The following is a 13117-nucleotide window of genomic DNA, read 5'->3' on the forward strand; positions in this document are numbered from 1 at the left end:
GTGAAAGAAGAATCAGGTCATGTATGAAAGAACAAGAATTACGATGGCACTGGACTTAATAGAACTGGATTCAAGAGTAATGTCTTTTGAGTTTTATAATCGAAAATTTCTATTCTCAGCTAAACAATCACTAGAGGGCAGAAAATATGTATCTTCAAATACAAAGAGAAATTATACCTCATACACATTTCTTGTGAAGTAACAAGAGGATGTGTTCCAGCAAAACAAGGTTGCTGTCAACCCAGGACAGCAACAAAGGGAAGCTCTCCTGTGTTAACAGTGGGGCACAGCCGGAATGGAGAGTGCGTAGTCCTCATTGAAGCAGGAAGACCTATGGTCCTGAGACAGGAAGCTCCAGGAAAATAAACATGACCTACTACTGGATGAATCTTTGGTTTAAAACAAATTTATACACATACATGCAAAAAAATCAAGGTAAAGACAGGAAGGAGAAAGGAATTCCAGAAACTGTTAGATGGAAGGAGAGAAAATCTGTTCAAGAAAGTAAAATGCAATGAACTGAAACTAGACCTATTTTTATATTGGGAAGAGTCAGCAAGTCAACAGATAAGGCCTACACTGGATAATGCAAGATATTACAGAATGGTGACATTATTAAGAAATGTGGAAGACTAACCAAATAAATAGCAACAAACATGAAAAGCAACTGTTTCCGGTAAGTAGATTAAAGGTGGAATACAGCAAGACTGGAAGTTAATTTATCTATTACGTATCTTTAAGAACTACTTGATTAAAATACTGTACATGTATTAACTTGACAAAAATGAAAAGTAAAACACTTTAAAATACTTAAAATACTTTGATCACAGCGAAGTTTTTATTTTCTTAACTATTTAACCAGTATTTGTCTGAATTTAGTGATATAAAGTGCTTACAATGGAATCCAAAGCCTTACCCCAAAGGGATTACAAATAGCACACGGTTACTCCCCCAACCAATCCCTAAAAGTTTTAGCATTAAGATCACTCACTGAAAATTAAACCTCAAAACATACTAGATGCAAGCAGAGAAACTAGAAAATTCATCGACAAGAGATGGAGTGATATTAGGCTAAGAATTAGCTCAGAACAGCTTAATGGCATTAATATACCTAAAGAAATACTGTTAATCAAAAGGGGGCTTGGTCAGCAAAAGCAGCACAGAAAGGGGAGTTATAGAAGGTGAGGCTGGCTTGTCTCCTGCATTGTTCAGGGGAAAGAGCGTGTAAATTCCCACATGTAAAGGCCCACACATATCCAAAATAAAGACAAATGTATACTAGTTCTTATAATAAGACTATGATATCATCTAACTCCTTAATGTGATTCCATTCTTATGAAGCATACTTCTGACATTATTTAACTTTCCATATAAATATGCAAATAGGGAAAAAATGCAAAGATGATAAAATGAATGTTTGGCTCATTTAATGGTTGTACTTCTCCTATCAGTATTTTCATTTTATATGTCAACCTTTATAATCTTAATTAATGCTGCCTGCTCTGAAGATTCTCACTGTTGATGTGCTATCAAAAAATCAGGTTTATGACCTTGAAGGACAGAGCTACAAGAGAAAACGTACAAAATTCACAAAGGAATTGCCACACTGGAAGTGTGTGAGGATCCAGCAGATTTCCTTCTTTTCTTTACGCTAATGTGGGTAAAAAACACAACTTTTCAGATAGACATCAGTGGTACAAGAAAATACAAAGTGAATGCTGATTTTGCCACAACTCCTAGTACTTGCATTTAACTGACATCTCTGGACTCAGGAGCTTGGAGACACAAGGGCTGCAAGGCAGCAAGCCAACATGGCTACAGCATTATTTCAAGACCTCTGTAGAGTCATCGAGTTTTCCAGTATCTTCTATTTGCTTTCATATCAAAAATTATTTAGAAATAAAAAAAATAATAATCTGGCCCACCTACTCTTTGATGCCAATTAAACAGCAAAGAAAAGGGAGAAAAACTTACATGGCACTGTAGTTCCAAATCTAGTGGGATTCAACACTATAAACCTGTTTTTCAAGCTTCTTCGTCCCACACCTTGAGCGCCTATCAATACTAAAGTCTTTCTCTGGAAGGGAGGCATTTTGGCTACTTCCTCATATATCTGGATTTCATGACGATCAAATTCTAAATGTAAAAGGAAATGGAAAATCATCATATTCACTTACCTTTTAGATGGATGAAAAACGTCTGCAATTCTGTTCAATAAGGGCTTCGTTGTCCTGACAAGTAAGTATCACTTGAACTGTACTTAGTATAGATTTATTTTTTTTATAAATTTGGTAAAGTATAATAAATTATTTTTGATCTTGATTTAAACATCTGTTTTCAACCATTTGCCCTTAAAAATTTGGCTAAGGAAGCTAGAAAAATGCCATGTTTTATCTTCACCATATATTCTATCCATTAAAACGTTTCTTATCAATTTGTTATAGAAATAATTCTTTTAATATGTACAATCAAACTACAAATTATCTTTTATAATTTGTTCAGCCAAAAACTATATATCAGATATAAAGGACAGAAGTATAACTAGTGTGACTGCTTAAATAAGCCCCATAGAATGAGTATGGCCTTCCAAAAATATCAAAGAACAAATACCATGTGCTGACTTAGCAAATACCAGTTGGATTAACAAAATGCAGACAAACATATTGATAATTAAACATTAAGGTTCTGAATTTATGTACAAAATGAAATTTTGGATCCAAACTATTTTCAGTCAAAATATACTCCAAAATTAAATCTTAGTCAACGAGAAAATTGCAAGTTTTCTATTTTGCAAGAAAGCTTTAAGGACACACATTTAATGAATAATAAAGCCAAAGTGGATTTAAACTAGTATATTACCTGTCATTAGTATTATAACTCTCAATCTGTAGTGATAACACTTCTTCCTTAGGTTATTATCTTAACAGCAACTCTTTATTTGCACAATTTCTCCACCGATTAAACCAATATTGAGAGACTCTCTTTTCCCCTTTTATTATTATTATTATTCCCTTTAGAGTGTGCTATTTAGTTTAGTACCAGAAGAGAAGCAGCTCTGATGTCTAGCAAGTACTTTAAAAAATTATCAATTTCTTTCAGAAAGCCTTTTCATTCAAAGAGCTGCATTTCACTCCTATCTGCCTCTATAACTGAAAAGAATAACTATGGTAACTGTGATATTCACGTTTAAGTCTAAAAGATTTAAGAGAGAATCCTACTATATCAGACTAAGATTTGTTTGGTCTACTACTGTTTTCCCAAAAGTATCATGGACAATGCGATGACAGAATAGAGTTGCCCTGAATCGTAACTCTTTTAATATCTTCATAAAGGCATTTCTTTAGAAATGACACACAAGGGCACCTGGGTGGCTCAGTTAGTTAAGCATCCGACTTCGGCTCAGGTCATGATCTCACTGTTTGTGGTTCGAGCCCCACATCCAGCTCTGTGCTGACAGCTCGGGAGCCTGGAGCCTGCTTCATATTCTATGTCTTCCTCTCTTTCTCTGCCCCACCCTCCCCCACTGTCAAAAATAAACATTAAAAAAAAAAATTAAAAAAAAAGAAAAAAAATGACACATAAATCAGTATCAAAGTTCTTTGAAGAAAGTTTTAATAAGATTGTTCCTTCACTAATATAATCATAAATCCTAACCAATTCATTTTATTGTAAATTATAGAATAAAACGCACTGGTGACATATTGAGATTTAAATAATGTCTGCCTATTATATTGGGCCATGTGTTCAAGTGACAGCCCCTTAAAATTGGGTATTCATCTGAATTAGCTTCTTTTAAAATTATTTATTTAGAGTTTATGCCATATTAATTAATGATATAAAGCTATCTCACTCAGACTTCTCAAAAAGTATTTAAAACATACCTGCATTTCTGGTTGTGAGATACATCATCTTTTTCTTTTTTTTGCTACTTATGGTTCCACAAAAAGGTCCTGAAGGATGACAAGACAAATATAACTTAAACCAGTGTGTTGGAATAGGATAAAACTGCCCTGTGGTATTCTAGAGGTGGGAGTGTTGTGTCCTACACAGCAGAAGGGGGCAGAAGTGAGTTGAGCCACTGAATTCTGATACTATACTGGCAGGTGGCAGAAAGGGATCAAAGAGTTTACTTTTGAGGGCATTAAAATAAAGTACAGGGGCTGGATTATTTTAGATGCATTTTAAATAAATTCATTTGCTGATTCAGAGGAAAGAGGCAAAGAAAGGTAACCACAAAGGACTACTTGTTACACATTGTGTTAAGCTCATCACCTGAATTGTCCCAGTCTCTTCTAACAAATGCCTTTCTCTTCTCTTCCAGGAACTGGCTTGGAATGAGACCAGCACTTCCTCCCTCTTTTACATGGCTAGCCTAGAATCAAATGAATGAATTGTATATTTCAGTGACCAAAATTTGAGACCATATTCTAATAAGTAGGACAATCAATAGTCAGTAACAATATATCACATTTGCTCTTAAAAGCTGACCTTGAGATTTAAATCCATGGCACTGTCAGTAAAGATATTTAAACAAAATGCAAGAAGGGACTGAAATAATGGTGACGGTATGAGAAGAGAGTAAAAGAGGACATCCCCCAAAAGGAGGACTCCTGCAAGAGTTCAATAAAGGAAACAACTACAGAAAGTTTTTTGATGAGAGTTCTAAAAAATTCAGTGGACACCTCTCAAGATTACAGACTCTGTTTATCTGTTTTTTGGTTCTCTCACCTCACAGTGCGCTTGCACATAATAATGTCCTAATTTAAATTTAAGGACACATTAGTAAGATTGGCTTCATTCTTATTATTCATTCCCCCTTAGAAGTCAATATAACTATTCAGAGTTAATGTGAGTTACTACCATCTCCACTTAGAGTTTAGAGGTGGGTCTTGGGTCCCTTCCTCATACACCTTGCTTTTTAATGAGACAGTTCAAGGAATTTTAAGCTTTCTGATCTGTCAGTTTCTCCAGCTCTGAATACTGTGGTTGTTAGCTGGTGTCAGCAATTACAAAAACAGACTTATTACTCCTGCTAGAGATTTCTGAAAGCTGTATTAGGGGAAAGGAAAAAGAACATGATCACACAGATCTTTAGAAAATGAAGCAGAGGTGGGGTGCCTGCATGGCTCAGTGGGTTAAATGACTGACTCTTGATTTTTCAGCTCAGGTCATGATCTCAGGGTTCGTGAGATTGTGAGATCGAGCCCTGTGTCAGGCTCTGTTCTGAGAGCATGTAGCCTGCTTGGGATTCTCTCTCTCTCTCATTCTCTCCGCCCCTCCCCTGTTTGCACATACTCTCTCTCTCAAAACAAATAAACATAAAAAAGAAAAAAAGGAAATGAAGTAGGGAAAATACGGTGATAACACACATCCCTTTCCACATATACAGATTTCAATCCATGACCAACTAACACTGATCATAAAGCAAACCTTCATTTCACAATAACTGAGAACAGGTGGGGAAACAGATTTAAGAGTTTAAGAAACTATGTTTTATTTGCCATGAATGTACATACAGAGAGAGGACATGAGAGAGACGCTACTATACACATAGTATAACACTTCTAGTTAAGACAAGCAAAAACAAACACTGAGAAGGGATGACCCCAATATCATATTTTACTGCAATCATTGATGTGGAAGAACCAACTGTTCTGATCCCTAAACCAATGGAATATCTCCACAGGCTAATTAATTCTGCATTTATTAACAGCTACTCGCAAATTCCCTCTCAATTTGATCTTCTGTCCACAAAATTAGCAGCCATGAAGCAGGAGCTGTTCATGTGGGAAAAATCATTGGAACAAATGCTAATACCTTTTTCCTGAATATTCAGCTATTGGCCAGATCTAAGATTGAAAATAAAAAAGCAATTGAGGAAATTATGAGAAGCATACTAACCTGCCACCAGTTTGGATCTTCTCTGTTTACAATTTGAAGAATTTCTCCTTTTGAAAACTTCAATCCTGCTTCTTTGCAGGGTATCAGGTTATCATTGTATGGATTATAATCAAAATGACATTTCACAAATACCTAAAACACATAGCACAATTTAAGATAGTATAGGTGTATCATTTGTCACTAGATTTTTGAAATCTTTTTCAAATAACTGTGATTTAATTGTAATTGACAATGCATTTAGTACTTCAACTAAGGAACTGGTTTCATTCAGATAGAAATCAATTTCTAGACATTAATACTTAGGTATCAGAAAAGAAAAAAATAAACATTAGTACTACAATTAACATTTTGTTTCTATTTTAACTTCTAATTTTAAATCAACAGAGTTTGACAATCATTTTACTCCACCATTCTTACACTTTCCCTCAATCTTTTCACATGATTTTCTAAATAATGTTGCATAATTTTGAATACAATTAAATGCTACTTTCTGATTAATGTCCAGAAACAATATATGCAGCTGATTTAAGGCATATATTTCAGGTACATTAGGACCTTTTTTTTTCTTTTAGGACTGACTTTATGAAAGAGCCCTGAAACCAAAGTTAAACAATGAAAGTGAATGTTGAGTCAGACCTGAAACAGTTAGTAACTTAAAAAAAAAAAAAAAATTAAAAAACCAGCTTTCATCACTGGTAATATATAATTTTTAATCACACAGATTTACACTGGCCAAAACAAGGGTGGAAAATATTTTTTTTTGAAATCATCTTGCTCTAATTTAAATACTTAGCATTAAATTAATTGTAAGAAAAATACTGAAAAAGACTTGAAACTACTTCCCAATTTAAATTCATTGAAATATTCATTGAATATTTCTTTAAAATATATTTTATTAATAAAAGTATGCCAGTTACCACTATTAGTTATTATCTCCAATCAAAGGAATATTTTGCTTATTCACTTGAAATTCTATTAAGCATTTTCAGTATTTGATGGCAATTTCAGAATGATTATATTCTTAAAACTTTTCATGCATATTTATAAAAATTCAAATGTTATTTACTGAAGAAATGACCTGGCATTAATCAGGTAAACTGTAACAAGCAGAAAAGCACAAAATTAGTAAAAATGGCAATGTTATCATACTTCTACAAATGTAACCAAACCAGATATTCAGGTAACACAAGCAGATACATAATATTAGTGGGGTAAAATGCAATGTGATGGATGCATATTAAAATCATTTAGAAGTAACTAAGTCTGGATACATGTGACAAAATTTTAGTTATTTACAATTAGATGATTTTGAGAGAACGCATTCAGAACATTTTCAATAACTCTGTAAAGTCTAAATATTGTTTAACAACTCAGAAAGCCAATAATTCTTTTGATACACAATTTTAGAAATATTGAAGAAGCAAGCATACAAACAATATTAAGATTGCTAAAATGTGACAACTGGCTAAATTGACAATGGCATGCAGCTCAATGTTTTGGCAATGGAAAAAAAAAAAAAAGCCCAAAATTTTAAGTTTATTTAATCAAGGTAAATTTAGTTGGCTGATAAGACAGAAAAACTGGAGTACCAGAGAATGTCCTGGAATGACATCATACCTGACGGACGTGTGCTGGATGCCTCTCCATATTGACGCAACTCTAAAAATATATTTTTCATTGCATAAATAAAGCCAGACTTTAAACTAAATTAATTAACAAAACATAAACAAACTACTGGACCATTTTATTACCTCACTCTTTGGTAAAGTAACTACTCCCCTAATTAATTTTCCATAGGGTATAATCCCTGAAAATTATAAATGACAGAAGCAAAAAGATAGAGGCGCTTGAGATGAGGCAGAGCAAAAGGATGGGTATGCAAAGTGTAAAAATACTTGGATACTCTTTATTTCTCAAGAAAGCTACACCAAATGAATAGTAAGAGCATGCTGCCATCTAACTAGGAATTTCATTCTTATCTGTGGGACAACATACATTTTGTAACCATAAATTCAGACTTTCTGAGATAGCCCAAATTTCAAATATCTATTCCCCTATTCCCAAATTGTTCTGGAAATGTCATTATTTGTGGAACAAAACACATCACTCAGATGTAAAAAGGTTTCTAAAAGAGAACAATTCTTATTTTTTCATTTATTAAACTAATTTTAGAACATTACTTTCATGCTCAAAATCTCAGATTAACCTGGTTTTACTTTGAATTTTAAAAATCTATCTGAAAATTAACCCAGGTTTTTATCTAAACATTTTGTAATGACCTTAAAAGTCATCAGAGATTTAACTAGATTTAGTATAATTACATTTTATTAAGTAAACTGTAAAGTGTTTTACTATAGACCATACATTAATGGTTCATTCATTACTAAGTTACTAAACACAACCTACTAAAATATGTGAATCTCATATTCTTATCACTAAAGAAAAAACTGAATGACCAATAATCTAAAGTAGATGAAACAGAGAACAGGAAGTACAAATAGCTTTTAAACACAAGAGAACTGTATTTTAATAACATTTTCTTCCTGTCAGATTAGCAGAAATCCAAATACTTGATAACATTCTGTAGATAGGACTATGGTCCAACAGGCATTTTCCTAACAGGCTGATGGAAGATCTGGTTTAATCCACTGGGAGAACAATTTGACAAAAGCTATCAGAATTACAAATGCAAAAATCCTCTGACCTAGTAATCCACCTCTGGGAATGTATTAAACAGCAATGTTGCTCAGACATATGCAAAATGACCTCCATACAAGACTATTAACTACCAAATTATTCCTAATAGCCAAAGATTAGAAGCAACCTAATTGTTTAACAACAGGTAAGTGGCTAAAACTCTAGAAAGACTAAAAAGCATGGTTTCTTTTTTTAAAAAAAAAATGTATTTATTTTGGGGGGAGGGGAGGACAGTATGAGTAGGGGAGGGGCAGAGAGAGAAGGAGAGAGAGAATCCCAAGCGGTATGCACTGACAACGCAGGGCTTGACCCCACGAACCATGAGATCATGACCTGAGCTGAAATCAAGAGTCTGATGCTTAACCAATGAAGTCACCCAGGTGCCCCATAATAGCATGGTTTCTTATGGGGAGTAAGGACTAGGTTGACAGTGGATTTTTTGAAAGAGAGATTTCAATTGAATACCTACATATATTTCTTGTATTTTGAAACATGGGAATGATTCACCTATTTAAAAATTAATTTCTTATTGTAATACAAGATAAAAGAGGACTCCCACTTGTGACTAAGATGAAGGAATAAAGGCCCCTCCAGCCTGAAACAACTAAAATATCAGACAAAATTTTACAAACCACTTTTTAATACATCAGACAATGAAGTCAGCAATCCCTAAAAAATGAAAACAAGGTGAACTATTCAGATGCCCTAGCTAACTGCATAAAAAAAAATTTCCAGGTTGCAAGTCAGGAAGGAAGAATCTAGGTGGAGCCTGGCAGTCTCCAAGTTGAGGAGATGAGCTGGGTGACCAGGGAGACTGGGTGGCTACAGTGTACAGAACCGAGTAATCAGTGAGGAAAGGGTTGCACAGAGCAAGGACTCAAGAACTGCAAAGTGCTTCCTTCAGTCTTCAGCAGAGCACTGATCTGTGCATGGGTATAAGGGAACTACTCAAATTCACGTAAAGAACCAGCACAATAGGTAGCAATATCAGCAGGTCATACAGGGTCAGGAATAGTTTCTGTTCTCATCAAGGTGAATGGAAAAGTCTCATAATTCATGAGGCATTGAGTAATCAGAAGGATTATGCCCTAGACTTAATCCTGCTCTGGCTGCACCTAAAGCTTAAAAAGCAAGATCTGAAAGGATTAAACTGCTCTTAAGTAACTTAAATACCCTAGAAGAGTCTAAGAAAAATTCTAAGATACAAAAATATTCAGCATTTAATAAGGTAAAATTTGTGATGTCTGACAGCCAATCAAAAATAACCAGGCATGCAAATAAGCAGGAAAACATAATCTAAAATGTAGAGAAAAATCAATTGATGATACAGAAGAAAAAAATGATCCATGAATGATAAATATGATAGAATTAGTAGAAAAGGACATTAAAATAGTTATTTTTAACTTTACATATTATATTCTTATGTTCAAGAAACTAGAGGAAGGACTGGGCATGTTGGGTAGAAACATGGCAGATATAAAGATGACTCAATTTAGATTTCTGGAGATGAAACCCAAAATATCTCAGATGAAAAAGTATACCAGAAGTGATTAACAGATTGAAGACATTGAAGAAAACAAGATTAGTAAACTTGAAGGCATAGCAATTAAAAATTAAGATAAAAAAAAACAAAACAGGGAAGAAACAAGACTGAAATAAATGAACAGAGTATCTATCACTGAGCAAGGGGATAACTTCAAGGAGCCTAATATATGTGGAAGTGATGGCATCAAAGGGCAAGAGAAACAGGAATAGAAAAATACGCTGAAGAGATAATAGTCAAAATATTTCCAAATCTGACGAAAGAAATTGTCTCTTCAACAAATGGAACTGGAAAACTGGGTATCTGTATGCATTTCCCACTTTCATCCAGATCTTACACCATATACAAAAGCTCGTAGAGTAAATGGATCCTAGGACTAGATGTAAAGCATAAAACTATACAACTTTTAGAAAAAACACAGAAGAAAACCTTTATGACCTATGGTTATACAAAAATATTCTACACAGAACAATACAAGCATGATCTATAAAAGAAAACTGGACTTCATCAGAATTGAGAACTGCTACTCTTTATATTACACCATTAAGAGAATGAAAAGATAAGCCTTTTCACTGTGAGAAAATCCTTGTAAATCATAATTCAGACTTACATTAAAAAAAACATAAAGAACTCTCAAAACTAAATAAAAAACAACTCGGCAAAAAATGGATGAGATCTGAAAACAACCAAAACAGACATTAAAAAATAAGCACATGAAAAGATGCTCAAAATTAGGTAGTCATTAAGGAAATGCAATCATATTGAGATCCCACTACACACCTATTTGAGTGTCTAAAATTGTAAGGACTGACCACACCAAATGTTGGTGAAGATGTACAGTATGCTGATGAGAATGTATACGGGTGCAACCACTTTTGAAAGTAGTTTGGACACTTCTTTAAAAGTTCAACATGAAAAATAAATAAATAAAAGTTCAACATGGACCTACCATGACCTAATCCTTCAATTCCTAAGTATTCACCCAAGGAAATTACATGTAAATGTCCACAGCATCTTTTATTTATAATAGCCTCGAACTGGAAACAATTAAAGTGTTCATCAGCCAGTTAATGGATAAACTGGTATAGCCAAGCAATGGAATACCACTCATCAACAGAAAGGAATCAACTGCTAATACACATAAAAAGATTGATGAATCCCAAAAGAATTATGTGAAAGACGACATATTTTAAAAAAACACAGCAAATAAAAGATTCATGTGCATGCTTTCATTTATATAAAAATAAGGAAAAAGTAAACTAAGCTATAGAAACAGAACGCAAAGCAGTGCTTGCCTGGAATGCAGGGGAGGAGGGAAGGATTATAAATGGATACAAAGAAACTTCTGGACATAATAGATATTAACATATTTATATATGTTGTCTTGATTGTGTTAATGGTTTCACAGGTATGTATGTGTATGTGTCTACATTTATCAAACTGTACACTTTAAATATATGCTATTTATAGAAGCTTTATCTCAAAGATATTTTTTAAAAGTTTATTTATTTTGAGAGATAGATGAGAGTTGCGTGAGCAAGGAAGGGGCAGAGAGAGAGAGAGAGAGACAGAGAGAGAGACACACAGACAGACAGACAGACAGACAAACCCAAGCAGGCTTCACGCTCAGCATGGAGTTTGACATGGGGTTTGGTCTCCCAACTGTGAGGTCATGATCTGAGCCAATATCAAGAGTCAGACACTTAACCAACAGAGCCGCCCAGGCGCACCTCAAAGATATTTTTTAAAAGGAAAGATAAAAACTGTAAAAGTATGGGGCACCTGGGTTGCTCAGTCAGGTAAGTACTTGACTCTTGGTTTTGGCTCAGGTCATGATCTCACAATCTGTGAGCTCGAGGGTTGTGTCAGGCTCTGCACTGATGGTGTGACACCTGCTTGGGGTTCTCTCTTCCTCTCTGTCCCTCCACCCCCTAAAAAATAAACATTTTTTTAAAAACTGTAAAAGTACTGAAAAAATAAGATATCGCACAGGATTATGCTGGGCCTATGCAAATAACAATAATTAACAGGAGAAAATAAATGTATGAAATGGCTGGAGAAACAGCTCTACCATGACTCTTATGTTAAGCCAGAAGGTGGCTGGTAATTTGTTTGGGAATATGTTGTCTGAACATAGAGCAAGAGTTTCTCACACACCCTCAGTCTCAACACATATTTTCAGGTCCATATGAATTTGCCATCAGAATGAGTTACAAGGTGGTGAATGCAGCAATCATAGTTGCTATGAAGTTCACTATGACAATATCAGGATGATTCACGATGTTATTTTTCTAAAGATTTTCCAAGTACATGACCTCATCTTATTCAGTTACATGATGCCACACACATATTTTGAAACGAGCAGGGAGGCTGGAATATATGTTTGGTTACAAAAGCTTTGAGGGACAATTCACACTCTTATTTGGTAAATATCCATTTGTGGGCCACACACTTAAGCTTCCGTCAAAAAATTTATTTAAAACAATCTATTAAACTACACTGTTCAGGTTAATTATTCTTAATTTACATCACACTTGATTCACTGGTTCACGCAAAACCTACTTTTGGTTATTTTATTTCTTTTAATAATGTGAAAAATAGCCTTAACTTATACTCAAAACAGAGGCTACAACCCTAAGTGGGGCTCCTGCTCTCATTCCATCCATTTGATCACTTTGGCTTGCCAGCTAGGGTAACCCTTATCCTGATCTTGTGCTCATTAACACCTTGCTTTCCTTTTGTATAGTTTTATTGTACATATATAGGCGTTCCTTAAACTATGCAGCTATTTTAAACATAAAAAATAGCATCACACTATAGCATAAAATCTTTTGATATTTCCAGGCTTGTTAAGATGTTCCCAGCCGTACATACATATGAATTGCTCTAGGAGTTCATTTTGATATATGTGAACACTCAACTCTGATAATGCTGAACTTTCCCCTACCCAGTGTGCTTATACCAATTTACACTGCC

The 13117-nt window shown here is 34.4% G+C and overlaps 1 protein-coding gene across 4 annotated transcripts in view; it reads right to left on the bottom strand.

Annotated features, from left to right (window-relative positions):
• The window catches only part of PALS2 (protein associated with LIN7 2, MAGUK p55 family member), a 109179-nt gene that overhangs the window by 19753 nt on the left and 76309 nt on the right, over nucleotides 1-13117 (bottom strand). For 3 of the 4 annotated variants that reach the window (XM_040472422.1, XM_040472421.1, XM_040472420.1), the window contains exons 6-10: nucleotides 7519-7560; nucleotides 5902-6033; nucleotides 4273-4372; nucleotides 3882-3950; nucleotides 1975-2136 (exon numbers count right to left, since the gene is read on the bottom strand). In XM_040472422.1, coding sequence (XP_040328356.1) covers nucleotides 1975-2136; nucleotides 3882-3950; nucleotides 4273-4372; nucleotides 5902-6033; nucleotides 7519-7560 — 505 coding nt within the window. The remainder of the gene's footprint in view (nucleotides 1-1974; nucleotides 2137-3881; nucleotides 3951-4272; nucleotides 4373-5901; nucleotides 6034-7518; nucleotides 7561-13117) is intronic. The other variant, XM_040472423.1, reaches the window with a different exon arrangement.

Source organism: Herpailurus yagouaroundi, unplaced genomic scaffold (assembly GCF_014898765.1).
Source record: "Herpailurus yagouaroundi ecotype Mexico unplaced genomic scaffold, PumYag 100, whole genome shotgun sequence".
Classification (NCBI taxonomy): Eukaryota; Metazoa; Chordata; class Mammalia; order Carnivora; family Felidae; genus Herpailurus; species Herpailurus yagouaroundi.